Source organism: Brienomyrus brachyistius, chromosome 4, assembly GCF_023856365.1.
Source record: "Brienomyrus brachyistius isolate T26 chromosome 4, BBRACH_0.4, whole genome shotgun sequence".
Classification (NCBI taxonomy): domain Eukaryota; kingdom Metazoa; phylum Chordata; class Actinopteri; order Osteoglossiformes; family Mormyridae; genus Brienomyrus; species Brienomyrus brachyistius.
The window spans coordinates 3769620-3795809 of NC_064536.1; the positions used below are offsets into that span (position 1 = coordinate 3769620).

The 26190-nt window shown below is 48.2% G+C and overlaps 2 protein-coding genes across 5 annotated transcripts in view; both read left to right on the forward strand.

Moving 5' to 3' along the window:
* Positions 1-17293, forward strand: part of rock1 (Rho-associated, coiled-coil containing protein kinase 1) — a 41663-nt gene extending 24370 nt beyond the window's left edge. Inside the window, exons 12-33 of one of the 3 annotated variants that reach the window (XM_049011950.1) lie at positions 32-120; positions 557-605; positions 1110-1245; positions 2178-2269; positions 2860-3106; positions 3314-3420; positions 3506-3656; positions 3790-3950; positions 4031-4215; positions 5133-5202; positions 7308-7411; positions 7822-7987; positions 8286-8379; positions 8480-8568; positions 8919-9110; positions 9222-9387; positions 10935-11005; positions 11207-11295; positions 11790-11868; positions 12141-12402; positions 12761-12968; positions 13278-17293. In XM_049011950.1, the coding sequence (XP_048867907.1) occupies positions 32-120; positions 557-605; positions 1110-1245; positions 2178-2269; positions 2860-3106; positions 3314-3420; positions 3506-3656; positions 3790-3950; positions 4031-4215; positions 5133-5202; positions 7308-7411; positions 7822-7987; positions 8286-8379; positions 8480-8568; positions 8919-9110; positions 9222-9387; positions 10935-11005; positions 11207-11295; positions 11790-11868; positions 12141-12402; positions 12761-12968; positions 13278-13326 (2856 nt within the window). In that variant the 3' untranslated portion in view covers positions 13327-17293. Of the gene's footprint in view, positions 1-31; positions 121-556; positions 606-1109; positions 1246-2177; positions 2270-2859; positions 3107-3313; positions 3421-3505; positions 3657-3789; positions 3951-4030; positions 4216-5132; positions 5203-7307; positions 7412-7821; positions 7988-8285; positions 8380-8479; positions 8569-8918; positions 9111-9221; positions 9388-9857; positions 9908-10934; positions 11006-11206; positions 11296-11789; positions 11869-12140; positions 12403-12760; positions 12969-13277 lie in introns of those variants that run through there. The other 2 variants (XM_049011951.1, XR_007397677.1) reach the window with 2 other exon arrangements.
* Positions 17294-17864: 571 nt separating this feature from the next.
* usp14 (ubiquitin specific peptidase 14 (tRNA-guanine transglycosylase)) lies at positions 17865-26140 on the forward strand. 2 transcript variants are annotated; one of them, XM_049012031.1, is made up of 16 exons: positions 17865-18068; positions 19233-19378; positions 20114-20146; positions 20234-20338; positions 20762-20865; positions 21772-21830; positions 22432-22562; positions 22801-22881; positions 23407-23489; positions 23650-23764; positions 23856-23921; positions 24039-24131; positions 24210-24338; positions 24730-24790; positions 24880-24987; positions 25307-26140. In XM_049012031.1, exons 1-16 carry the CDS (start codon positions 18053-18055, stop codon positions 25450-25452), a joined length of 1476 nt encoding a protein of 491 aa, XP_048867988.1. In that variant the 5' UTR covers positions 17865-18052; the 3' UTR covers positions 25453-26140. The 2 variants fall into 2 exon arrangements, with proteins under 2 accessions (XP_048867988.1, XP_048867989.1); XM_049012032.1 differs by lacking the exon at positions 17865-18068 and adding an exon at positions 18208-18561.
* The last annotated feature ends 50 nt before the right edge of the window (positions 26141-26190 follow it).

The following is a 26190-nucleotide window of genomic DNA, read 5'->3' on the forward strand; positions in this document are numbered from 1 at the left end:
GGAGACATGATGCCCTGTTGTTTTCTCGCAGCTTGAGAACCTGCAGAAGAGGGTTCATCAGCTAGAGGAGCAGCTCCACAGCGAGATGCAGCAGAAGGACGAGATGGAGCAGAAGCACAGGTGGCCTCCTTTCTCTTCTGCTTCCCGCGCAGAGCCGTGGCCCGGCGGCTGTGGTCCGTTTGGGCTCCCAGCCTGTCTAGTGATGCTTCGCTACCGCCAGGTCACGTCACGTCAGAGTCCACGACCGCGGCGATGCCAAATTACACACATTAGTGGAAATACAACCCAAGAGGTCGCCCCGTGACCTCGGGCCTCACCACGTTTACTCGCATTTCAGCATCTTTCATGGGCGTCAGCATGCACGTGTCCCCAGCGTCCCGTAAAAAGCGTCATGGCCTCTAAAAAAAGCAGTCAGCGCGAGATCCTGACACCAGTTTGTGACATTTATCCGTGTCATGCTCTGACAAGCGATTAACCGCTACCCCTTGTGTGTGCCTGTCTGTTTGTCTCTGTCTGTTTGTCTCTCTGTCTGTCTGCCTGCCTGCCTGCTCTCCAGGGCCTCCTGCACAAAGCTAGACAAGATCCTGAAGGACCTGGATGAGGAGGTAAGTGATTTTGATCCAAGTCATGAGTAGTAGATGGATGGTTTTAACAACCAGCAGTTGGCAGTGCAGCTGTTTGTGTCTGGGTGTGTTTTTTTTTTTTTTTTTGTTTTTTTTTGTTTTAATGCAAACCTTAGTGTGAGTTCTGGCTTCCCCGTACTCCATGCAGCCATTGGCATGATTGCTTGGATGTCTGGTAAATGGTTTAAGTGATGTGAAATGAGAAGGGCCTAACCATCTAATGATCATTTACATCGCCTTTCACGTTAGGTAGCCCTTTTTGTTTAACTTCAATTCAGAGTGAGATGAGTGTGTTTCAAATGCATGCAGACTCCTTGACAGCTGCTATTGAGTTGAGTTCAGTAGCAGAGCCTCATATCCGGATGCTGAAGGCTAAGATCCAATCACCCAGGCTAGCCCCACCCCCACATTGGCTGATCAGCAATAAGCCGTGCGATGCCCGTGTGCTGAAGTACGTGGGTATGCCTCTCCGTCCCCCTCCGCCAGACGAACCTGAGGAAGAGCGCAGAGTCCTCAGTGTCCTTGCTGGAGAAGGACAAGATCAAGACCCAGCACCGGGCGACCGAGAGCCAGAAGAAGGCTGAACAGGAGGCTGAGAAGAGGCGTAACTTGGAGAATGAGGGTGAGGACATCAGAGAGCATCGCTGGAGGACACGGCTGGTCCAGCTCTTCCTGTGAACGTTTCTGTGACCTCTAGAAGCGTGTGTGTTTATGCTGTGCTTTTTGGCTTTATGCTCTTTATTTATAGGTGTCCCTGTCAAGATGAACTCTGGCGCGTAAGTTCAGTGGCCTGTACTACGAAGCGGGGTTATTGGCTTATTGGGGTAACTTGTCGGATTTAAGGTAGCACAGTTTAAATGGACTTCATATTCGTTCACTTACATTTTGCCTAGACTACCTTAAATCCGACAAGTTTCCCCGATAAGCCAGTAACCCCGGTTCGTAATACAGGCCTCTGGTTAATGAAATTGAGTTAAATCACTTATTTCCTTAAAGTACTTGATTCATCTACAGTGGTTTCTGTGAAATAGAGTAGTCTTGCGTGCGAGTTAGGCCTGCTTATATGGGCGCGCACACTTACAGATGGGCTCTGCGGCTTTTCACAGCTGCGTGTGCACTTTTCACCTGCACCATAAAGGCACGTTGGGGTTAACAGACTGTTAATGCCGAGCAGAGCCGTCATCTGGCTTGAGCAGCGGCTCCTTCAGATGTGTGGTGACCCCCGCTGACCTCCCGCCGTGACCCAGTTCTCCTGAAGCCCGTTAGCTGCCTGCTTTCCTTAGTGCGGCGCCCTAAGTGGACCCTGTGTACCGAGCCGTTAAAGTGGCAGGCACAAGGGTCACGTTCGTGTGCCGGGCGTTATAAAGTGAACCATAGCAGCCGCCTGTGACGCTGGATAAGTTTCAGCGGGGTCGGAAGGCCTGGAGGAGGGGGTGGAGCTGTGAGCAAGTGGCTGAGCTATGTGTGTGGGGGGGGGGGCAGCAGGGCATCCTGGGGATTGATGGGATGGACCGCGGCTCTGAACCTTTTTTTCCCCCCATCGTCCCCCTCCAGTGTCAACTTTGAAGGAGCAGCTGGAGGACCTGAGGATCTTCAGTCAAAACTCCCAGGCTTCCAACGACAAGATCTCACAGCTGCAGAAACAAGTCAGTCTCATGGGAGCCCCCCTCCCTCATTACCCCAATGTCCAATGCGGATCCTGCATGTTAGGGTGTGCCCTGTGTGTTAGAAGTGGTTTTTTAAACATAGTGTTTCTGTAATGTAGCGGGATTGTTGTTTTGTAAGATTGGGGGGCATAATGTTTATGGCAGCCTGTACCTTTGTTGGCTCGCGTATGTCGTGTTGCACCCGGCTGACCCACATGCCAAACGTGACTGGGGTGGTCAGTCTTATCCAGAACAGGCTGCTGTGTATGTGCATTTTCACTACAACTCCCTAATTAGATTACTAATTAGAGGACTGATTGGGTGAGGAGTCCTCACACCTGGGTTTGAACAGCCGACCTAAAGGTTATTGCAAAAACCTGCAAACACACCGGCCCTTTGCGGATAAGATTGGCTACCCCAGAAATAGGAGGAATCTTAATTTATGGTAATTCTGGTGAACTGACATGATTCAAGCCTTTTCTGAATGCTCGAACTAAATAAGTGACGCTATCGTTCCCAAGAAAGAGCAGTAGACGACGTTGACACATCCTTCGTCAAGCTATCTCACGTCCCCGAGTCTTGCCTGACAGCTCGAGGAGGCCAATGACCTGCTCCGGGTGGAGTCGGACACGGCGGCCCGCCTGCGGAAGAACCACACGGAGATGGGCAAGTCCATGAACCAGCTGGAGAACCATAACCGCGAGCTGCTGGAGAAGAGCCGCTTGGCCGACGACGTCAAGTTGCAGTTGGAGAAGGAGCTGCTTCAGCTGCAAGCTGCCCTGGACTCGGAGAAGAGGAACTACAGCCAGGGCTCAGAGGAGATCCGTGAACTCCAAGGTAAGGCTGCAGTGCAGCTGGACGGGGGACGACTTGCTGGATTTTACAATTGAAACCTCCGGGTGCAAACTCAACCAGCATCTACCTCCATATAGGCTCCCTCTAGCCATTTTGTCAGCATGTATGAGTCCTCTGATTTTTGATTCCACGATTTTGACACTAAAACGATTCTTGAATAAATCTCGTCTCCGAATTCCTGTATCCCAGCACGCACTGCAAGCCTGCAGGAGGAGATCCGGAGCCTGAAAAGCAACCTGTCCAAGATGGAAGGGGAGCGGAAGCTGGCCCAGGAGCGCAGTAACAGCCTGGAGAAGGTTTGTGCTTAAAAGCTTGCCGTGTGCAACTTGCCGGAGTCCAGCGGGTCTGGAGTGTTTCTGACGAGCCTTGCACCCATTGCAGGAGAAGAACAGCCTGGAGATTGACCTGAACTACAAGCTCAAGACCCTGCAGCAACGGCTGGACCAGGAGATCACTGAACACCGCATGACACGGGGCCAGCTTGCGGACAAGTACGAGTCTATCGAGGAGGCCAAGTCTGCAGCCATGCACGGTAGGTGCACCCTTAGGGCGGGCTTTGTCATCTTGCTTGCCTGGATGTCTGTCTGGGTTGGCTTGTTTCCAGATAACTTTGGATGCTCCCTCAACAAGCCAAGTCACAATCTCTCTCTCGTTGGGCTCCGCAGTTGTGGAGCAGAAGGTATCGGAGGAGACTGTGGCCCGCATGCGAGCAGAGAGCCGGGTGGTGGAGGTGGAGAAGCAGTGCTCCATGATGGAGTTCGACCTCAAACAGTCCGTGCAGAAGATTGAGCAGCTGATGAAGCAGAAGGAGCGATTAGAAGATGAGGTTGGTGCCGCGGAGTGTGTGTGATGGTGGTCACTCATTGGTTTCTATGGATGCATGCATGCGCTCCTCTTTCCGCGCAGATTAAGAGCCTGCGGCTGCAGTTCGAGCAGGAGGCCAGCAAGAGGGTGCAGGTTCAGAGTGAACTAAAGTCACGGAACGTGGAGGCCGACCGGCTCATGGGCTCTGAGAAGCAGCTCAAGCAGGAGATCAACGCAGCTCTGGAAAGCAAGCGCTCCCTGGAGTTCCAGCTGGCCCAGCTCACCAAGTGAGTGGCACGCGACGCCGGGCGGAAAGCCGCACGCTCTGCGACCTCTAGGTCCAGCCTCCGCTAGGGCGTCTTCAGCTTCCGGTTCAGGTCAATCCTGCCGGGGTGCTGTTCTCCAGCAGTGGGTGCGAGGCTTCTCCGGGTCTGTGGGACTTATCCCTGATCCTTTTTGGAAAAAAGGCTGGAAACTGCATTGTGCGCTTAAGGTGTAAATTAATTTGGGCAGGAACAAAGAGAACTTGCTAATCTCCGTGACCTCTTGGCCACGTTACTCATTCTGGTAGTTCCTATCGCAGGATGTAGGGCTTTATTAGAGACCTAATTCGGTGATTATAATTCCATTACTGTAGTGTAAACCCGGGGGCTCTGGAGGATTGTTGCATTTGTGTCCAGCTCTGAGTTATATTTGAGCTAAGACCTCTCTGGCTTACAGCGGGTGCTCTTTGCAACCCTTCCCGCAGCCTTTCCAGCCTCAGCTTACCGCTCGAGCGCCGCCAGTGTTTACGGCTTGGGATTAATGGCTACCCTTTGCTTCACCTCCCAGCTCTGCTGGTGTGAAATCTGCCGAAGGTCACAGCATTGAGTTACTTTAGCTTTAAAGTTAAGCTATACTTCCGCACAAAGGTATCTGGAATTGCGCCTTTTAACAATACCGTTTTATTGCTGCTCGGCGAGCGCGGTAACCCAAGCCGACGTAATGCCACACGTTTAGCCTGATGGACGTCTGCTGGAACGGCTTTGATTGTACTTCAACCCCCGAAGGGCGGTAATTTAATGTAAAACCACATCATTTGTCGTGAGCGCGTGCAGTGATGCAACGGCTAGCCGCTCGGTTGTTCTGTTCTCACATTGTCGCCACGTTACACACATGCTGAAATCGACTTCAGGCGCTAGGCTCATCCCTCCATCTCTTCCAGGCAATACAGAGGCAACGAGGGACAGATGAGAGAGCTGCAGGACCAGTTGGAGGCCGAACAGTATTTCTCTGTGAGTTCCAGACGTTCATCCTTTCTAAATGGCGTCACCTTCCAGGCTTTGGGCTTTGAAAGAGCAGCGGAAATGGTTGTCCTATGAATTGGCATGGTTATGTGTGGTTGTCCTATGAACTGGCATGGTTATGTGTGGTTGTATATGAAACCTGTTCAGGAACTTGTTACAATGTGCTTCCATATCAGGCCAAGATTTTGTTTCAACCAACCAGTTGAGTATAGAGTCAACGTCAGCTGGTTGGTTGAAACAAAATCTCGGTCTGCATTTAAACGTTTCGGACCTAAACTCTTATACCGAAGCACATTGTGTGGATTTTTACTCTCTGGACCTGAACACTCCACCTCTGCTGGGTATACGAATTGGACCTTAATGCGATGAAAATGGCCGATCTGATCCGATTGATTTTATACAGTACTATGGAAAAGTCTTAGGCACTCAAAAGAAATGTTTACATCTATTTATCTGGGTAGTAAATGCACATTTTCTTAGAACGGAAAAATATAATTTAACATAAGAACATATAAAAATTACGAGTAACACAATAAAAACTAGAAAAAATGTCTTCTGTTCTCCAAAAAGTTACTGATATCTACTTGGATGGCTAGATGATCACCACTTCAGTTCCCAAACTTCTCCTCAGTGGCACCCGAACCATGCTATGTATTTATTAAATTTCACCACCAGCTCTCTTAACTTGATTAGTTTAAAAAGTGAACGAGATATTGAATAGATATGAGGTGGGATAGTGGTCAGGTCAAAAATTCCACGGGTGTGTTGTATGGTTACTGGAAATAACAGGGTTATTTTAGCAGAGGGTTTGAAATGGCTAAGCTGACACACTTTGCCAGGCGTAACAGCATAGTTTTACACCAACATGACAGTTATTTAAACATAATTTTGTTTTAGCTGCCTAAGACTTTTGCATAGTACTGTATGTTCATGAGCTGCTCTGTGTGAGTGACTGCTCCTATTAGCTGTGCGATGGATTGTGTTTACGCAGGTGCTTTCTGGGGTTGTCATCACTGAATGTTAAGAACCGTGAATTCAAAGGGACGGAATACTCGGCGTTGTGGTGTGAAGTGGACTTGCTTTGGCCCTTGTTAAAATGCAGCCTGCACACAGTGTGCATTGAAGTGTCTTCTGTTGCATTATTTGATGCGTCTCATTTCCCTGCTATTTCGTACCATGTCATTTAGTCTTTATAGCGGGTGTGATGTAAGTGGTGTTATTTTTTTGTGAGCAGAATCCTCTGTTGTGTTCCAGGTCTGTTTAGATTGTAAAGTCTAACACATAAGGGCCTTGCTCAGTCTGTGGGCAGTGTTTGCATTCTGATACTTACCCCATGGTGCAGGCTGCCGCCGTGAGCTGTGTGTGTGTGTGTGTGTGTGTGTGTGTGTGTGTGTGTGTGTGTGTGTGTGTGTGTGTGTGTGTGTGTGTGTGTGTGTGTGTGTGTGTGAGATATTTGCCGTGCAGCAAACATTTATCCTTCTCTTTAGCTTCTTGCATTGTGTGGATGTTTAAAACAACTGAGCAGTTGGTTCTGCTGAAGATTCATTTCGGATTTCTTTCCTTAATCATTTAAACGATGTTAGCTGTGTTTATTGTCAGTGTACTTCGCTGATCATGTTTTGAATCAACCAGACCAGCCGTTTACAGCAGGCCTGGGTTTGATTTTGGCTCTGGCCAGATTCAAGCTTTCAGCTGTTGATGTACTGCTATTAGACACTTTGATTTCATACAGCTCATTCTCGAGGGGAAAATGCTGATCTGTGCTGTAGTTGTCAAATTATAGTCCCAGTGCTGCATTTATAGTGGCAGAGCTTATAGTTTTAATAATTTGGCGAAAAATCTTGCTGTCATGTGGTGCCCATATTCTGAGGTTCTGCAGGAATAGACATTTCAGGGATTTGTAAGCGCTGAACCATTTTTTCCCAGGGCTGAACCCTATCTTGATGCTGCTATTGTCCTTGTGTGCTGCTCTAAGTCGGGGACTTGGATGGCTGAGGGTTAACTTATGCAGTTCACTAATTGACCCTTGGTGTGAAGAAGCCTGCAGGGAATAACGCTGGCCATCCCCAGTGTGACCCTGACTCTTCTTGCAGACTTTGTACAAGACTCAGGTGAAGGAGCTGAAGGAGGAGATTGAGGAGAGGAACCGACAGATCCAGGAAGTTCACAGAAAAGTGCAGGAGCTTCACAGTGAAAGGTAGGCCTCTAGGAGCCCCCTGGCCCTCTGAACCAGTGACCTTCCAGAGGGCGGGTCCCAGCTCCATCCGCCGTTGCATACCGCCGCCCTGTAATCTCTGCTCTCCTCTAGTAATTACGACACAGTGTGGGGATGGGCCCAGTGAGCTATCCTTCCACTTAAGACTCTCAGATGACTTGGAAATACCTGAGAACCCCTGATAGCAGGCACTGTGATCTTCTGAGGTTTTGTGGTCCTCGATCAGACCTTCTCCCTGCCTTGGCGTGACCCAGCTGTCCCGCTTCTCGAGCTTTCCCGAGCCTCGTATTAGTGTGTTTGCGGAGTAATGGGAAGGGCTCGGTTTTCCAGCCCGTCCGCGGGAGCCGCTAATGGCTGACGCGTGTGTGTTGGTGGTCGGCCGCGCGCCGCAGGGAATCCCTGTCCGCCCAGCTGGACCTGACGGTGACCAAGGCCGAGTCGGAGCAGCTGGCGCGAGCGCTGCAGGAGGAGCAGTACTTCGAGCTCAGCCAGGAGAGCAAGAAGGCGGCTTCGCGGCACAAGCAGGAGTGCAGCGAGAAGGATGGCACCATCACCCAGGTCGGTTCAGCACTGTGAAACGTGTTCCAACGGTTATTGGTGCCTGGGCACCTTCTGCGCTAATATGTCGCTGGTGTTTTAGCGTTTTAGCTCTTCGTGTTTAAGTGACATTTAGGCTGTCGTATTTTACCGTTGACCTCTAACTTGCCTGGATATGCAGCGATTGGTCTGTTGGGTCTGTGCCCTCGTGCTTCCTGTACAAGGCCAGAGTGCCGGTGTTGCGTGTGCTGCAGGTGACACGATTTTCCTGCCGACCTCATCAACCTCTGTGTGCCGACACATGTTCTGTTGCCCCCAGCTTGAGGAAACCAATAAAAATCTCACCAAAGACGTGGATAACCTGGCCAAGGAGAAGGCAGAGCTTGAACAGAAGCTGAGTGCAAAAGAGACAGGTGAGCACTTGGGGAGGTCTGCTCTCCACCTGTCGGCCATCTTTGTCATAGAGGCGGAGTCAGTCTGACCTGCCCCCGCCCCCCTCCCATTTTCTTGCAGAGTTTGCTGCGCAGCAGGAGGAGTTGACAAATTCCACCAAAGCCAACTATGAGAAGATGCTGTATACAGAACGCACACTGAAGACCCAGGTGAGCCTGCACAAGCAGAACATTCTGCTTTACCAGCATTCCAGCTGAGCTAAGGCCCTGGATTTGGAGAAGTCTCTCCACTGCTGGTTCATGGGTGGAGTTAACCACAAGAATCTTTTAGCAATGTCAAGTCAGCGGTTTGCCCAGCTCTGTTTACAGAAAAATGAGGCTGGCAGGCACAAAAACCCAGCTGGTACTGTCAGCATAATTGCCCCAGATGCACTGGAAAATGCTTCCATGGGAATTTTGAAGGCTTTGGTGTTGCTGAAGGCCTTGCTTTCATGCAGTTTCAGTGGGGTCTGTGAGCCGGTGAAAACCCTTTATTCCTCCAACTCGCACCCCCCCTTCAGGCTGTGAACAAGTTGGCGGAGATCATGAACCGCAAGGATATGAAGCTGGACCCGAGGAAGAAGGCCAGCACGACGGACCTGCGCAAGAAGGAGAAGGAGAACCGCAAGCTTCAGCTGGACCTCAACCAGGAGAAAGAGAAGTTCAACTCCATGGCCATCAAGTACCAGAGGGAGCTGAGTGAGATGCAGGCTGTGAGTAGGGGGTCAGGAGCAGTCGGGTTGAGTGAGGGATCAGACGCAAACTTTACGTCATCGTCAGTGTTCACTGTTTACAACGTCATCCGCTCGCTTTTCCTATCCTAGCAACTGGCCGACGAGTCCATGCGCTTCACGGAGCTGCAGATGCAGATGTACAGCAAGGACAGTGACATCGAGCAGCTCCGTGAGAAGCTGAACGACCTGCAGCAGCGCATGGACAGCTCCAGCGTCACGAGCCTGCAGGCCGACGAGACGGACGGCAACATAGCAGGTGAGCGGCGCTGCCGCGTTCGGGGCGCTGGAGCCGGGCCACTCCCCCCGAGACCTCCGGGAATGTCCTTTTTCAGAAGTAGTAGATCCTCTCTTTTTAGTCTGCAGATAATTAACCTCTTGAGAGTGGCTGAAAGAGTGCCCTTTGACCTCTGATCTCTGTACCAGGCCTGGTAGTCTGTTAAACCGCTTCTCGCAGGCCCAGCTGTATTGGATTTTAATTTTTGCGTCTTGCTCTCATCAGGTTATTTGAACTGAAAGCGCACTGTGCCACAGAACTGTGGTGGCACTGGGACTGTTCTGCAGTGTTTAGCTGCCCTTGTCACCCCTCTCTCCCCAAAAAACAAGCCTCAGAAACTGTTTCAGAAACTCAAAGGTCCATGTCGTGTTTACTGCCTTGTCTAGGTGTGCAGTGAAAACATCATAAGTGTGTTAAACTGCTCTCCTCTCTTATTCTTCTCCCATGTCTAGTTGGTTCCCCTTGCTCTCCTTATCTTTGTATCTTCTGTTCCTTTTCCTCTGTGAGTAACCTGGAGTTGCGGGTTCCCGTCATGCCTGGCCTGTATTCTCTTGCACCCCCCGCCCCCCATCCTTTTTTTGGCTCTGGATTTTCAGTTAAGCACCTTCCTGTACATGCTGTCCATGGCAGTTATCGTTTTTGAAAGTGTTCAGAGTGCAGACGAACTCTACAGCGAGGAAATCGCTGGCGATATCAAGTGTGGATGAACCCCTTTTGTGGACTATATTTATATTCCTGGAGACGTGGCGGCCATATTGATGGTACCGAGTTAAATATCTGCCCACAGTTAAGTTTCTCTGGTAAATTGCCTCGATTTATCGTAGCTTCAGATGGGTCTGCCCGTTGGGCACGTCCATCTTGGGAGACATTGTCTGGAGCTGCTCTGTGCCGATTTTAAACTCAAACAGTGTGCCTGTATATAAAACCTCACTGTGAACTCCTTTCAAAAGCATCTGAAATGATGAGGCTCTCTCCTGGTCAGGGGTTTTCCTCTGGTCCGTTGTGGGCCTCACATTCCTCCTCTTGGCGGAGAGAGAGAGGCGGCTCTGTTCTGGCAGCGGTAGCCTTAATGGGTGGCGGCCTCCACATCGCTTTGCTCGCCTGTTTTCTTTCTTTCCTCTCCTTTGATTTTTGCCTGCTTGTCATGCCGCAGCATGCCCCTGACGTGGATCAAGGTGACACATAAACGTATCCGTTGAGCGTTCCCTGTTACCTTCTGTATAAGTGCCACAGCCTGGAAACCCCTTCTGTTAGTTACCAAAGGCCCCCTCAGGCTTTTAACGATGGCCTGCTTTTCCCACAATGCACCTGGAGTGACGTTCACAGGAGCTTTAGGCAGTGGCCCCTATACATACGCCATTCGATGGTGATACGCTGCCGTTTTGACACGCTGCTTTTTGACTTGGTTTTCTTGTCTCCTGTCTTGGATTATGACTTCAGTTGATTTTCTGCTAATCCCTGCATGTTCCTTTGGACTGAGCAGATCACCAGTGTCACGTTTGCTCACTGACGCTGTCCCCTACCTCCAGATTCAAGACTTGAAGGTTGGCTCTCCATTCCAAACCGAACTAACATCAAGCGATACGGCTGGAAGAAGCAGGTTGGAGATTGTTCACGTCTGCTTCTGTTGGGCTGGTTGTTGCGATGTGATACTCGCTCGTTTGTACAGCTGTCACTCTGAGAAGTAAAACCTCAGGGTGTATTTTAAGGTCATGGGTAAAAAATTAAGCTAAAAGTTACAGTGTGTTGGAAAATAGCAATGATAATAGGGATCATTCAACCATTTTTACTCGTTCTGCAGTATGTGGTGGTCAGCAGTAAGAAGATTCTCTTCTACAATGATGAGCAAGACAAAGAGCAATCCAACCCCTCGATGGTACTAGATATCGAGTGAGTCTGACCTCGTGCTTCCGTCTTTGGTGGGTAGGGTTATATCAGTCGCTGTCGGCTGTGAACTGCTTTTACACTGAGCTAATCAGAATCCACTGCGAGTACTTTGTCTTGTTCAAATCAGCACATTTGTGGAAGTGCCAGAGTCCATAAGTATGAAATATTAACTTCCATTAGTTGCCATCTCAGATAATGACACGATATTCCATGGAATGACCACTAGTGGTTGCTGGACCCTTTTCGAATTTGTGATAATTCAGTTACTCTGTAGTTGGTAGTAATGGAGCTGAACAGTGACTGCCATTTGTGGTTGCACTCCACTCCCAGTAGGGGGTGCTCTTGAGCTTGTAGAATTCCATCTAGCATTCTGCACTGGACAGATCTGTAGCTCAGTCGTCCGCAGATGAGGTGAATTTACCCTCCCTACCTAACTTACCTATGTAGTATGTCCCCCCCCCAGCAAATACCTACTCTTCTTTTTCCTAACTATGCAGCAAACTCTTCCACGTACGTCCAGTTACTCAGGGGGATGTGTACCGGGCAGAGACGGATGAAATCCCTCGGATATTCCAGGTAGGAAATGAAGTTCGACAACACTCTTTAACCGGTTACGATGTTTACATTTTTTTTTTTTAAATAATAATGATAATAACAAGTTTTCTTCTGTGAACACAAAGCAGCCAGCAGGGCTCCCCGATTGTAGGCTTTACTTAGCTGTAGAGCTTCTTCGTGACATACCTGCTTTAATGTCATGTGATGCGCGCCCTCTGCCTATGTGAGAAACCGCTAATCTCTTACGGTGCCCCCCACATCCCCCCCCTTTTTTTTTTTAAACATTCACTCAGATCTTGTATGCCAACGAGGGTGAATGTCGGAAGGAGGCGGAGGTGGAGACGCCCCCCCAGGGCGACAAGGCCAACTGTTTGCCCCACAAGGGCCACGAGTTTATTCCCACTCTCTACCACTTCCCCTCCAACTGCGAGGCCTGCTCCAGGCCACTCTGGCACGTCTTCAGGCCGCCGCCTGCCCTGGAGTGCCGCCGTTGCCACGTCAAGTGCCACAAAGACCACCTGGACCGGAAGGAAGACGTCATCGCCCCCTGCAAAGGTACGGCCCGCCGAAGCCCACTCAACTGGCCGATCCTTCTCTGTTTAAGAGTATGCAGATGCCACCTGTTTTTAAGATGCTGTGATTCTTGGCCCCACACCCCAGACACGTCTTACATTCTGTTGTACGGCTGTGTTTCTTGTTGAGGCTGATGACATCGCATCGTTTGAGCCACAGACTCAGGAATATCAACGAGCCTGAAGCTCACAACTTTATACGCTTTTTGTAACCATTTAGGCTTTGAATTTTGGGTGGAGGCTTTCCTGGGACCATCCATTAGCGTGAAATGCATGCGGCAGTCTTGCGAACGTCCCATGTTTGGTTTAGAGGATGCTAAAGGCAGGTGTGCCCTCGGCAGTGAACTACGACGTGACCTCCGCACGCGACATGCTCCTGCTGGCCCTGTCCCAAGACGAGCAGAAGAAGTGGATCGGCCACCTGGGCAAGAAGATCCCCAAAACGCCGCCCTCCACCTTCACCAGAGCCTCGCCGCGCACCATGTCCACCCGCTCTGTAGCCAACCAGTCCTTCCGGAGAAATCCAAAAAACATCACAGGCAAAACCAGGTAACTGGCCCTGCAAAACACCCTGAACCATCGTGGGGGGGGGGGGGGGGACACCCCTGGAGGGTCTCACCAATTGGGTGACTCCCAGAGTCTGAGCTGAAAATTGGCCCATTTCTGTCCCACATGGGTTTGGACCAATGTTGTAGTTCTGGAGTATTTCAGTAACAGTAGACCGGGCCGCCTTTATCCCGATGAGGCATCTGGAAGTGGGGGCCTAGGGGCCGAGTATGATGGTCTCTCGTGTCGGCGTCCCTGCCCACGAGTCCTCAGCCCTGCCTGATGTGCACTTTCTCTCCTTTGTCATAGCAGGACCCCGTCCAGCTTCCAGGATACAGAGTCTACGTCCAGCACTTGCTGATCAAACCCCCCCCCCCATTGTTCATAGATGAAGCCACTTGCTGTCTATTTCCCTTTGAGCTTGATGTCACACCAGGCGGCTCCTTTAAGACACGCACATCACTTGCCTCTAGTTGTAGTGACATGTTTTATCGTGCAGAAACAGCCTTAAGTGCTGATGCACAGCGTTGCTAAGCTTCTCTGTAATCCCGTCTGCGTTTATTCTGTTTTCTTAAAGATTGCAGCAGAGGTGTCTGTGATTTTGTCACATTTCCTAACCGGTTCTCCACCTGATGCCATTAAATCTGTGAAAATGCCCACATGTAGAATTCATATCAGAGCAGGACGAATGCTTGAGCGTAGCCTTGAGGGTTGTGAACGTTTTCCTGGGGGCTGATAAACAAATCAGATGTGAAATGGATCAAGGTACCTTGCAAACTGTTGTTGTTCCGTGCTTCTGTGTATAGTGTCTTGGGTTTCTGTAACTCTCTCTGTGGTGCTGAACTTCTACCAGTTTTCTGAATGATTTGCAGTAAGCGTGACCAAGGGGATTTTGTTAGTTGATGCTCTGGCACTTTGCAGGCCTGAGTTGCTGTGGTCATCTTTCTTCATTAACCCTCTAGGGCAGTGTTTCCCAATCCAGTCCTCGGGCACCCACTGACAGACGGTTCCCGGTAGCAAAAATGTGGACTGTCTGGCAGGGAGCTCGGAGGAAGCAAAAACATGGACCATCTGTGGGTCCCCGAGGACCGGATTCGGACTCCATTTACAGCAGGGGTGTCAAACTCTAGTCTTGGGGGGCCAGAGCCCTGCACAGTTTTTGGTTTACCCTCATTTAACACACCCAATTCAACTCCTTGTGCCAATTACCACACAGCTCTTGAACTGAATCACTTGTGATGGAACAGGGAAAGAACTAAGCTACACAGGGCTCCGGCCCCCCAGGACTGCAGTTTGATATCCCTGACTTACAGTGTAATCTTTGGGAGACTAACTGAAATGAAACCTTTTTTTTTTTTAATTCCACTTTTACCAGACACGTGTTTCTTTCTTTTCCAGCTAACCATCCACACCAATGGATTCTTTGGGGACTTTCTGTGTTTGTTCCTCCTGCAAGACCTTGGGTATCACCTTATGCAGCAAAAAAAAAGAAAGAAAGCAAAAAATGTACACTTTTTAAGGAATGAAATGAGAAATTTGAACCAGAGAACGTTGAAAATTTGGGGACTTTATCCACCAAGAGGCACCGCGTGTTTAATAGTTGTTGGAACCCACCCTGTCCAGCCTCACTTTGCTTAGCAGAGAGGTGAGGATCATTTCTCCACCCCACCCCACCCCCAGTCGCTTTCTAACGTGCAGGAAGGTCAGCTGTTAATGTGGCTTCAGCCCATAGGTACAGATTTCGATTATGCAGGAAGTGGAAGTCTATAAGGGGCGGAGCATGCAAGAGATGGTACTTCGTTGAAAGCTTAATATCTCGTGTATCCGGGGGGGGGGGGGGGGGTGTAAATAAGCCACACTGGGAACGCCTGATGCTCCACAAGGTGCATTTTGGGAAGCGATGGACCTGTTCTGTCCACCTGTAGCCCACATAGGGAAATTGGACATTAGCAGAGAAGCTCAGCGTAGTTAGGATACAACACATTTCGCTGGTGGTTTCTGGGGATCTTATGACATCAGTCCTGACCACTTCTGTCCAAATATGGAAGGCAAACATGTTCCATAGAGTTAACAGAATGGCTTTGTCTATTGGACAGTTTTGGCAAAACATTTTTGGGTACTGAGTAATGGGTATTCAGTATTAGGGGAGGAGAGGATAGACCATTTAAATCTATGCATTTTCTTATTGTTATTATTGTAATTATTATTTGCTAAGCCATAAGGACAACACACTGTAATGGCATTAGACAAACCTAACAGTTAAAAGAAACCAATGACTTTGAGTGTTTTTGCAGAACATTTCTGTAATATTATTATTACTATTTTGTAATGTATGCCTTATTGATTCATAGACAAATGGTTGGAAAAATACATTAAGTTAACAAAAGTAAAACTGCACTGTTTGAATTGTAAATTATTGGTAGGACACTTAACGTGTAGCATTTGGCCCCCTAGTGCCTTAACGTTTGGATAACAGTTATACTGCCATATGTTTGTGTAGCAATCTCCAAAATGAGACACAAGTTCACAAATGTTTGTTTTGTTGTTTTTTTTAAGAAGCCTTTTTGATTTTATCTCCCTGGTATGGAATTCCAGGACCTCTCCATTATGTTTTGTGTTGATAGTCAGCCAATGAAATGTCAGCTACCTGATTCTGGGATCTTGGGAAATAAAAGCTTGCCTTATGGAAGGCAAGGCCTCGCTTAGTTTACTCCGATTGTGCACTGGCACTAGCTCCTCCTCTTTTGCCCCCCCCACACACAAACTCGTGACACGTGACCAGGGATGACAGCAGCATTTTGCAGCGAAGGGGGGTGTTTGGGGAATAAAACTGCTCCTTGGTTTTAAAATGGCTTTGCAGTTGTGTTCACTAAAAGAAGCACTGGAACTCTGACCTCTTTTATTCTGTCTTGGTCTAATTGCATGTGATAATTGCGTTGGTCGCACTGATGGATATGTGTTAATAAACATATCTTAATCTACCATCCAACATACTATGTCTTTGTTGGGCCTGTCGCAGAAGTGCCTGTGCTTTTCGCAAGGGTTAAACTTACTAAAGTATTATTACAACTACAACAGTATTCTCCATACTATTTAGGGTTTTTTTAATGGTGTGAACAGAGCTTGAAAAAAAAATATTTAAAGTCTGTCTTATGTTTGCTTTTTTTTTTTTTTTTTTTTTTTTTTTTTTTTTTGAGACTCGCACTATTTTAAAATTCTGCCGAAAACAGGCATGCCATTGCTTTTAATGAGATTCCTGTTTGCCCATGGAGCTAAGGGACATTCTGATAGGATGAGGAATGCCTTCAGTGGCTCACATTCGGGCCGGTCGGTTCCGGAGCCGCAGTACGGAACCTGTGCCATTTACCACTTGGGTGATGATAATAATGAAGACCGAGTAGCCTTTCTTTAGTGTCTCAACATTTCAAGCACCATTTGTCGAGGAGCTAAACGTAAAGTCAACCCCTATACGTAAGGTAGAGCAGATATCTTCCTCTTGTAACGTGAACCTACATTGTCAACTTTCTCCCAGCTTTGCTTAATTTTCCTTAGACTTCGGCTTACTTTCACAATCTCTGTCATCCCATTCATGTGAGTCTACGCGCTTGCTGCAGCAAAGAAATGGACATGGGTTTTTAAGAGGCCAGCTGACAGCCATTTACCCAGTGGTGATTACCTATTCCTCTTTCACATCTAGACTTAGTGCTTATACTTAGCTACAATTTCAGTGTGTTAAGTGAAAGACTCATAAATGTAATCCCACCCCTCCACCCATGACCAGGCATAGTCACGTAAACTCACCAACCAAACACGTCCAAGGCTGACGACTGCCAGTTCAGTGATGGGGGACAACAAAGTAGTGTATGTCCTGCAGGCCTTAAAACGGGTATGGAAAAAAAAAAAGCTAAATTCTTCATTTAATCTGCTCAGGCCTCTGGTTTGTTTATTTTGGCTGAGCTTGAGAATGTCTCCAACCAGTATTCAACTCCATGGTTCCCACACTCTGGATACATACAAACTGAGGCTTTCCTGAATGAGTAGAGGACCCTGGAGGCTCACTTGTACCTCTGAGGGTTCGTCTTCCAGCCAAGGCATTTGAAACAGGCCAGAAGTCGACGCCATTGGATCAGCCGTGGACCTAATGTAATCCAGATCCAAGACTCCATTACGTACTATGATTCGGTCTCCTGTGAGGGTCTAAGTGACACCAATACATGAAGATATGATTAATATTTAATTCATAATTACTGTTTGCGCAGAAATCCAGCTTTGTTCACAAGTAATCTGTAAGAATGGATTAAATTGTTAATAAATCGATTCAAAGAGCTTTTACGTTTGCATTTCAGATTCTTGCCTATATAAAACGGACTTTTTGTGATTGGTATTAAGAGAAATAGTGACATCTCTTGTTGGACCAAGGAAACGCGTAATTGATTGTAGCTTTAAATCCACTGATCTGTACGACGTAGACTAATTTTATTATTAATTTTACTGCTTAATTTACCTAGGAAATATTTACATTCACATTCATATAAATCAATCCAGCAATTAAACTATATATATTTTTTCTTTATATACATATGAAATTCCGAATTCACCGCTGTAAAATTAGCTGTCACTAAAGAGATATATTTGCAATCTTTTAGGCAGACACCAGTTTATTTGGCATGCATGCATTTGCAATGTAAATACCTACATTAAACTTCCCATCCGATTTGATTAAAATGTCTGACTCGCCATGGGATATGACAAATGCCCATAATTAAAGAACTATGAATAACAACCCCCTCCCAATACACACCACTGACGATATATACGATCATAGACAGAGTACGATGGTGTAAGTATGAAATTAATTTAATTTGACATTTGAATGTGAAACCACACAGTTAATCACACCTACCCCTTGCCCAGACATCGTCATGCAGACCTGGTAGACGCACCCAGAGCGCGTGGATGGTTTACCCCAGTCTAGTTGCAGCGTCATCGTGAAGGACTGTTTGAATGAAGTTCGGAGTGGAGAGGTCTGTACGCCCAAATAAGCGCCCCCAGCACTCGGAATACCCGACAAAAAGCGAAAAAGGAGAATGCCAGTGTTTATGGGTGAGTCGATAGGCCTGCACTGTCTCGTTGGCGGAGCTTGGCTCTGGCTTTCTGACACGTGTGACTGCTGCGGGTTAGGCCGCAGATGGAGGCAGGCAGGCAGGCAGGCAGGCGGCAGCCCGGGGTGCAGTCAACACACGAGCGTCGGCGACATGCTTTTGTTTGCTCTACCGGGATGAACAAACTTTGTGTGGTGCGCTACTAATCGGTTAACTATACGGAGATCCAAACGGCACCGTTCGCACACACACTGACGCGGCTAGGCAGCCCTCCCACCAGCCGGCAGTGTTGGCGAGCTCATCGATCTATTCCCCAATCTCCTCATTTCCTATTGCTTAATTTCTCCTGCTTTCTCTCACGCCGGCTACGCGATCGGATACCGTACCGTTCCCGCAGCATTACCTGCGCCGCAGTGGTGCTGCGAAAAGCCAGCGCTCCGTTTCTGCAACTTCACCCCAAGTTAGGAAACGCCTTGTGCTCAGGAAGTGACCGGGTACTCGTGATCGATAGCTGCTTCAAATAGCGTTTCGGTTTTAACCAAGGCCCGGGCGGGTTCGGTGCTGTGTTTGTCTGATGGATGTGTGTGTCCACTGTTTCTGCACGTCGTGTGCAATGGGCAATTGACACGACTGTCCGTTTATTTTCACTGCTTTGAATCCAATACAACAAAATACAACAGCTAAGTTATTCGTAATGATACTATCTTTTTTTAAAGAAGCCTACATTGCTGGCGATCTGGATAAGCCCGAGGATAGGCGCCAGAACTCTGAGGTCTGCGCGTAAATATAAGGATAAATACACTATTTATTTTAAAGTATGCTTTTATAAATGTCTTTGAACCATTATTCCTTCAAACTTCATTATATAAGTATATTTTTAATACTAGCGTAGATCAAATGGTCTAACATATGCGCAAATGTCCTGTAGTTAATCGGAATAAAATGTCTACGTTTGCATGCCTAATTAAGAAAATAGTTGAATGTATATTATACTATATAATATTATTCAATTCAGCTTTTGAAAGTGTACTTGGAAGAGTTGGGCGACTGTATTGTGTGTTTATGTTGCTTTTCGGCTGAGTCATTCACGCCGCCTGTGACGGCTGCTGGGTCTGTAGCTTTACTGGACGTTATGCCGGAGTGACCGGCGTGTTTGTGTCACCAGTGAACGTGAAATGGGGGAAAGAGAAGTTTGATGGCGTGGAGCTGAACACGGAGGAGCCGCCCATGGTCTTCAAAGCGCAGCTGTTCGCCCTGACTGGCGTCCAGCCCGAGCGGCAGAAGGTTATGGTCAAAGGAGGGACGCTGAAGGTACCGTGCTCACTTATCCATAAGGGTTCGGGCACCGTTCGGCGCTTTGTGGACATCAGTCGTTATGGAGAGATACATTGAGACCTGCTGCTCTTAAACCTCAGCAATCTCTCATTTTGAGACTTCTAGTCTTGCCCGTGCGGGAACTGAGCGCAGATTTTATTTGGATAAATCTGTGGTGAGCAAGTAGGATGGGGAAAATAGATGTTCCAAGAAGTGGTCCATATCTTTAAGGTTTTTTTTTTCCTGCGCAAAACTATTTCACGTGTTTGAGGGAAATGCTGGACGTTTAGTTACTGGGAAGTTAAGGATGGCCCTGTGCGGATGCTGGGAGACGCCCCCGTCTCGCGGACGTTCTGGAGGGCGCCAGTGGCGGTCGGTGATTTGAAATTGCCCGGGGTATCCTTGGGTTTTCCCGTGCGAGACTTATTGCTGTAATTGGAAGTGGTTCTTCTCTCTCTGTTTTCCCTTATATGATCTTGAAATTTAAATGACTATGGAGTGGGACATCTGTTAAAAACTGGGTCTGATTTTCCTGGGCTTTGAGCAGATATTTGGAGACCAAATCCAGTGGTATGGATGGAGATTCGACCCTGGCTGCTAGTTTGCAGTTTTGTGTCCAGTGATTTATATGAAAGACGAAAGTCACTGTCTAATGAACAACAAGATCATGTGATAAACATATATGTTATGTTAATATATGTTATATTAATATAGATTTAATTGTTTTCCCAGGACGATGAATGGGGAAACATCAAGCTGAAAAATGTGAGTATCTCTGTGTGTGTGTGTGGGAGCAGTGGGGTGGTTTTTACCACAGACTCTGAAGTCACTTTTCTATCTCCCCCCGACCAGGGCATGACCCTGCTGATGATGGGCTCCGCGGACGCCCTGCCTGAGGAACCTGCCGTCAGGCCCATGTTTGTGGAGGATATGACTGAAGAGCAGCTCGCTTCTGCGGTGGGTCGACTTTCTTATCTCTGTTCCCTGCCCTCGGGCTCTCCGGCGCCACCTAGGGTCTGTTTTGTTGGTGTCAATACTGAGAGTCCCAAAGCTACCTAGGATGACCAAATCAAATGATTGTCGTCATACTGGGACCCTGCCTGGGGGCTGTCCCACGAAGCAGGATTTCTTGCTTAGCTGGATAACTTGTCAGATTTAAGGTAGTCTGGGCTAAATGTAAGGGAATGAAAATAAAGTTCATTTAGCCCAGACTACCTTAAACCCAAGAAGTAATTTGGCTAGGAAATCCTTGCTTTGTTCTGGCCCCAACTGGAAGACAAGGCTATGATCAGGGGACTGGACAGTAGGTCAGCGCATTGGGGTTCCCTGTTTCCTGCTCTTGACTGACTTCCTGTGCTGTGTGACCCCTCCCCCCGACAGATGGAGCTGCCCTGTGGCCTGACGAACCTGGGCAACACCTGCTACATGAACGCCACGGTCCAGTGTCTTCGCTCGGTGCCGGAGCTGAAGGGATCTCTCAGCAGGTTTTGCCATCTCCCTTGTTGCATGTAGCTGCCTGGGTTTAACCTCCTGGAGTCGTCGGCGATGCCGCGTATCTTTCTTGCGTATTTCAGTTCGTAACTCGCTGAAATCTTATTGTAGAAACATGGGGAGAAAAACGCCGACTAAATCTGTAATCTGTCTTCTTTTGAAAACGTCAATTGTCGGAAGTATTGAAGTTTTTAACATTAGGTTAAATAGGCAAAAAATGTAACCTTGTCACCTTTCTTTGTTATACCTGCATCGGGGGCGTGTAGCGCCGCCCTCACCTGAAGATCGCTATTCGCATTGTAAATCGTCGCATTACCGCGTATTCAAATCGCATTCGCATGGTAATTTGAAAGACGCAACAGTGAAACGTGATCCAGATACATCCCCATCAGCGCCATAAAAGGGGGGGGGGGGTGTGGCCAGGTGTGAATGGCTCATACACATGAGAGCTCCTACATATTCAATGAAAGGAGACCAGAAATAGTGACATGAGTTTGGTTTTTCTTATGTATTTATACAACTGAATGTTGCAACTACACCATTTAGTCATCTTCATGTAGCCAAGACTTTGGTGATCAGATATCTGGGATCAAAACAAACTGCCACCATTGCTTACATTTTGCAATGTCTAAACTTCACATAAATCTGACATATTTACAAAGTACACTAAGATGAGTTTAATGCCAAAACAAATATATAAGAAATAATTTATTTGCCATGAATTAAGTTTATGATATTGAATGAAATGTGTGACCATGCCCCCCCCCGTCAGTGAAAGTGTGTTCCCGACCCCTACACCCCAGAGGGTTAATATAGTGAGGAATGTGGGATTCCGGGGATCACGCTTCCGTAAATGCGGCAGCGCTACCTTCAGGCTGACGCTCTGCTTCGCTCTGCAGGTACTCCGGCGTCTTGAGATCCTCTGGGGCCAACGCCTCTTCGCAGTACATCACAGCAGGTCAGGGGAGCCCTTCCCTAAAGCCTTGCCCTTTCCTGCACTGGAGAGACCTATACCCAGTCAGCTGGCTATAGGGGCCTGCATGAACTGGGCCAACAGTGTATATTACCTGTTTCACCATTCCACTCCACCGGGCTACAGGGGAATTGTTGCCTGTAGTGACGAGATCTGCATCTGCAGACGCTCTCGTAGATTTGTTCTGTTTACATCTTGTCTTTTAATCTTCCATCCACCCTTGTGTGATCAGGCTCTATATACAGGTATCCCCCATGTAACATCGATTAACGTTAACAAAATAATAAAAAATACAGTGTTAAAAATGTAAAAAAAGTGTTTTTTAAAACACGTGCAGACCGTGGGGAGCATTGTCAGCCAACAATGGCGATGATGTTCCGTACAGCGCTGCCTGACATACAGTGTCGCACTCTAGTTAACCATATTCTACTTATTAAATGTTACGGATTTTTATGTTAATTCGATCACGTCCAAATCGCTTAACGTCCTGTTTTACGGAAAGTATTGCGAGCGATAGAAGGGGGGTGGCTGCATTCCCCCGTTGATGGGTCTGTTTGTTTACGTCTGGCCTCTGCGCCCCACTCAGCCCTCCGTGATCTGTACGAGTCCATGGACAAGACCTCCTCCAGCATACCTCCCATCATGCTGCTCCAGTTCCTCCACATGGCCTTCCCGCAGTTCGCCGAGAAGGGCGATCAGGGGCAGTATCTCCAGCAGGTGGGAGGGCCTCTGCCTAATGAGCCTCACTGTTTAACGGCGATTCAAGTCCTTAGTCTGCAAATCTGGTTCTGGAGAAGAAGCTTTTGTCTAGGGCCAAGTATCCGCGGCATGCAGAAGTCCTGCACAGAACTCCGCTCAATTACCAAACTCTGGTATATTCCCATTGTGAATTCAGGTTTCTTGATCGTAATTCACAGTATTAATACTATGTGCTGTTTCCATCTCTGAACCCCAGGATGCCAATGAATGCTGGGTGCAGATGATGAGGGTCCTGCAGCAGAAGCTGGAGCCAGAGGAGGCGGAGACCCCAATGGAGGTTGGTCTGTGGGCCAGATCTAGGCTACAGGACGATGGTGAATCGGTGACCACAGAACTCTGAATGTTCATGCTAACGCATCGCTGAGAAGAGCTGCTCTTTGTTTGATTTGCAAGGTCTCGTCCCATTATGGCATGACTCTTAAACAGGGGTCATGCAACGGCTTTCGTTTACTCTGCAGGCGTATAGAGTCTTGTGTTCCCAGTTCAGGAAAAGGAGACTAATCATTGCTCCATGTGGAGGAACAAGCATCGGTGTAGGTGCCCATTCGTAATGTGCCTGGAAGGGATTTTATTTTTCAAGCTGAAAACGTTGCAGGGTTTGAGCAGGGGCGATTCTATCATGGAACCCTTAGGGGGCTTATGGGATGTAGCGCTAAATAGAATTTCCAGGGTGACTGAATAGGCCAAAATAGGACCACCTATAATCATATAGGCTGTGTTTGACTCACTCATTCCATCCATCTTCAAGCTGCTCTGAAAGGTGGACTTGATGCATATGTACATAACTTGCTCTCTTCTCCAGTCTGATTCTGCGAGTGGCACTACTGCTGCCTCAGCCAAGAAGAACTTCATTGACCAGTATTTTGGGGTGGAATTTGAGACTACGTATCCTTCAGAACTCTTTTTGTCGTCTTATAAATACCCCTGCCTTACTGTTTTGTTGGATCTATGTTATTGGTGCCACAGGCTCCGCCCTCTTAGCGCTTCTCCAGTCGACTGCTAGTTTACTGCATCATCTCCCTCCCCTTAACTCTTGCTTGCCCAGCATGAAATGCACTGAAGCAGACGATGAGGATCTCGTCAAAGGCAAGGAGAACCACCTGCAGCTCAGCTGCTTCATCAACCAGGAGGTCAAGTACCTGGCCACAGGGTTGCGGCTGGTGAGTGGGCTCTGGGTCTCAGGGCTTGAGTCGCCACCACCTCAATCTCCCATCCCAAGGTCTAACCGAAACGCATGTCTTCCCCACACAGCGGCTGCAAGAGGAAATAACTAAGCTCTCCCCATCTCTGCAGAGAAACGCTTTGTACATAAAATCTGTGAGTATTTGTTTCATCGCCCGAAAAGTCGTTTGTGCAATTTATGACTTTCGTTTGTGGCTCAAGCTCCATTGATACATTTCCTTCCATAAACGTCTTTTCCCCCATTTTATCCAGTCTAAAATCAGCCGACTGCCTGCCTATCTGACCGTTCAGATGGTCCGCTTTTTCTACAAGGAGAAGGAGTCCGTCAATGCCAAAGTCTTAAAGGTCAGACCTCCCTGTTTCTTTGGACCAAACTCCACTTTTATGCACGTGATTATGGCTGACTCCAGACATCCTCTGTAGGACGTGAAATTCCCTCTGATGCTGGACGTCTACGAGCTGTGCACCCCTGAGCTGCAGGAGAAGCTGTTGCCCGTCAGGTCGAAGTTCAAAGAGGTCGAAGACAAGAAGCTGGAGAAACAGCAGCAAAAGGCAGGTCCATTTTCCCATCATGCATACCGATCATATTCCCCTTTGGGTACATTTCAGCTCCCAGGAGATGAGCCTGAGGTCCTGGTGAAATTTCTTGGAATTATAGTTGTTCAGAGCCGCCCCCTAATGATCTCCTGTCACCGTGTAACGATGATAGTTCAGGTTTATAACCCTGTAGTTCAGGGCTCTTCAAATCTGGACCCCGATTCCAAATCCAGGCCTCGTTTTCAGGTCTCCCAGGTAGTTAGTTTAAAAATTACTGATTCTAATTGGTCAGATGCTTCACACCTGGCTCACAGGTCAAGGAAGGCTGGAAGACCAGCAGTGCTCAGACCGTGATTTGAATAACCCTGCTGTAGTTGTTCAACTATCTGCTCTTCTGTTTAAACAGGGCGAAAAGATCATGACATCTCCGAAAGATGTGAAATACGAGCCCTTTTCCTTCACTGACGGTAAGCCCACGTCACAGCTGCCGAGACAGGGGTGTCCCTGATATGTCATGTGATGTCACCACATCAATACTGCATTTTCTCCTACTCAGACTGGGGCTCCAGTAACAGCGGTTACTACGACCTGCAGGCGGTGCTCACGCATCAGGGCCGTTCCAGCTCCTCGGGGCACTACGTCGCTTGGGTCAAAAGGAAAGAGGGTGAGTTATTTCCTCCTGGGCCATCTAAGTGGGGACGCCGTTTCCTCCAGTAATTACGGTTTACCCTACAGCACTGGTCCTCTCAGTGCGGTCCTCGTGGACCCACATTTCAGTTCTCGCTACTTCCTCGATCCCCACCCGCCCGAACCAGGTATTCGGTGTTTTTGATTGGCTGGGAATTAGGAGGGAGCAAGAATGTGGACTGTCTGCGGGTCCCAGAGGACTGGGTTTCAGGAACACTGCCCTCAAGTAGCCCACCACCCCAGCGAGAGACATTCCTCCTCCGGCTTACAGGGTCCTTCTCTCTGTCCGCTTGCAGATGAATGGGTGAAGTTTGACGACGACAAAGTGAGTCTGGTGGCCCCGGAGGACATCCTGAAGCTGTCCGGTGGTGGGGACTGGCACATAGCGTACATTCTGCTGTACGGGCCTCGCCGGCTAGAAATTCTGGCGGAGGAGCGGTAAATCACCAGGCGGGAAGCTTAAACATGCCATTTGGAAGCACTGTCTGTATAGATGTCCAATAAATACTCATCTCTTTGAACCTTGACCTTTTTTCTTCCCCTTTCCCTGTATCCAGCCTTTACCAAAACTGGTTGTATGAGATGGTTTTTTTTTTTTAAACTTTATTTTGACCCAAGTTGTCAAGATGGTTCCATTAAAAAAAAAAAAAAATTGTGAAGCATATAGTTTTCATGACTGCTAGTTATTCCTCGAGAGGGATGAGTTAACAGCTGGTAGTGTTCTGCTTTCTGCACTTTATTTTAGCATGCACACCTACTGCAAGTGCCGGGGTCAAGCCGGGGCCTCGCTCGCGGTTCTCAGATTTAGCCCCTTTGAATTGCTACGGGCCATTTACTCGGTAACCGGAATCAGTTATCGTAACTGCTAACTCCGCAAGATGTGGCTTAATCGTTCACTATACCAGTCTGATGGTCCATTTCTTTTCCCCGTGAGCGTACCGTGCGGCCAGGACCCCATCCCGCTTCCAGGGCCGGCCGGCCGCGGTCCTTGCTTCTGTGTGTTGCTGCCTGATGTTCCCGCCATAACTCCTCTTGTAAGTCTGAGGACGAAGTGGGCCTTAACCTTGTCCTACGTGATTGATTGCTGGCTTTTCGTAAATGGGCGCAAATAAACTGCTCTATGAACACTGGCTGTCTAATTTGAATGACTTGGAAGCCCCTCCCCCCTTCCCCCCCCCCC

Bases quoted from the DNA above. Each gene is read 5' to 3' on its own strand.
- usp14 (XM_049012031.1), top strand. The intron at 20,339-20,761 runs GTGGGTCGACTT...TCCCCCCGACAG, and splicing joins AAGAGCAGCTCGCTTCTGCG to ATGGAGCTGCCCTGTGGCCT. The intron at 24,988-25,306 runs GTGAGTTATTTC...GTCCGCTTGCAG, and splicing joins TTGGGTCAAAAGGAAAGAGG to ATGAATGGGTGAAGTTTGAC.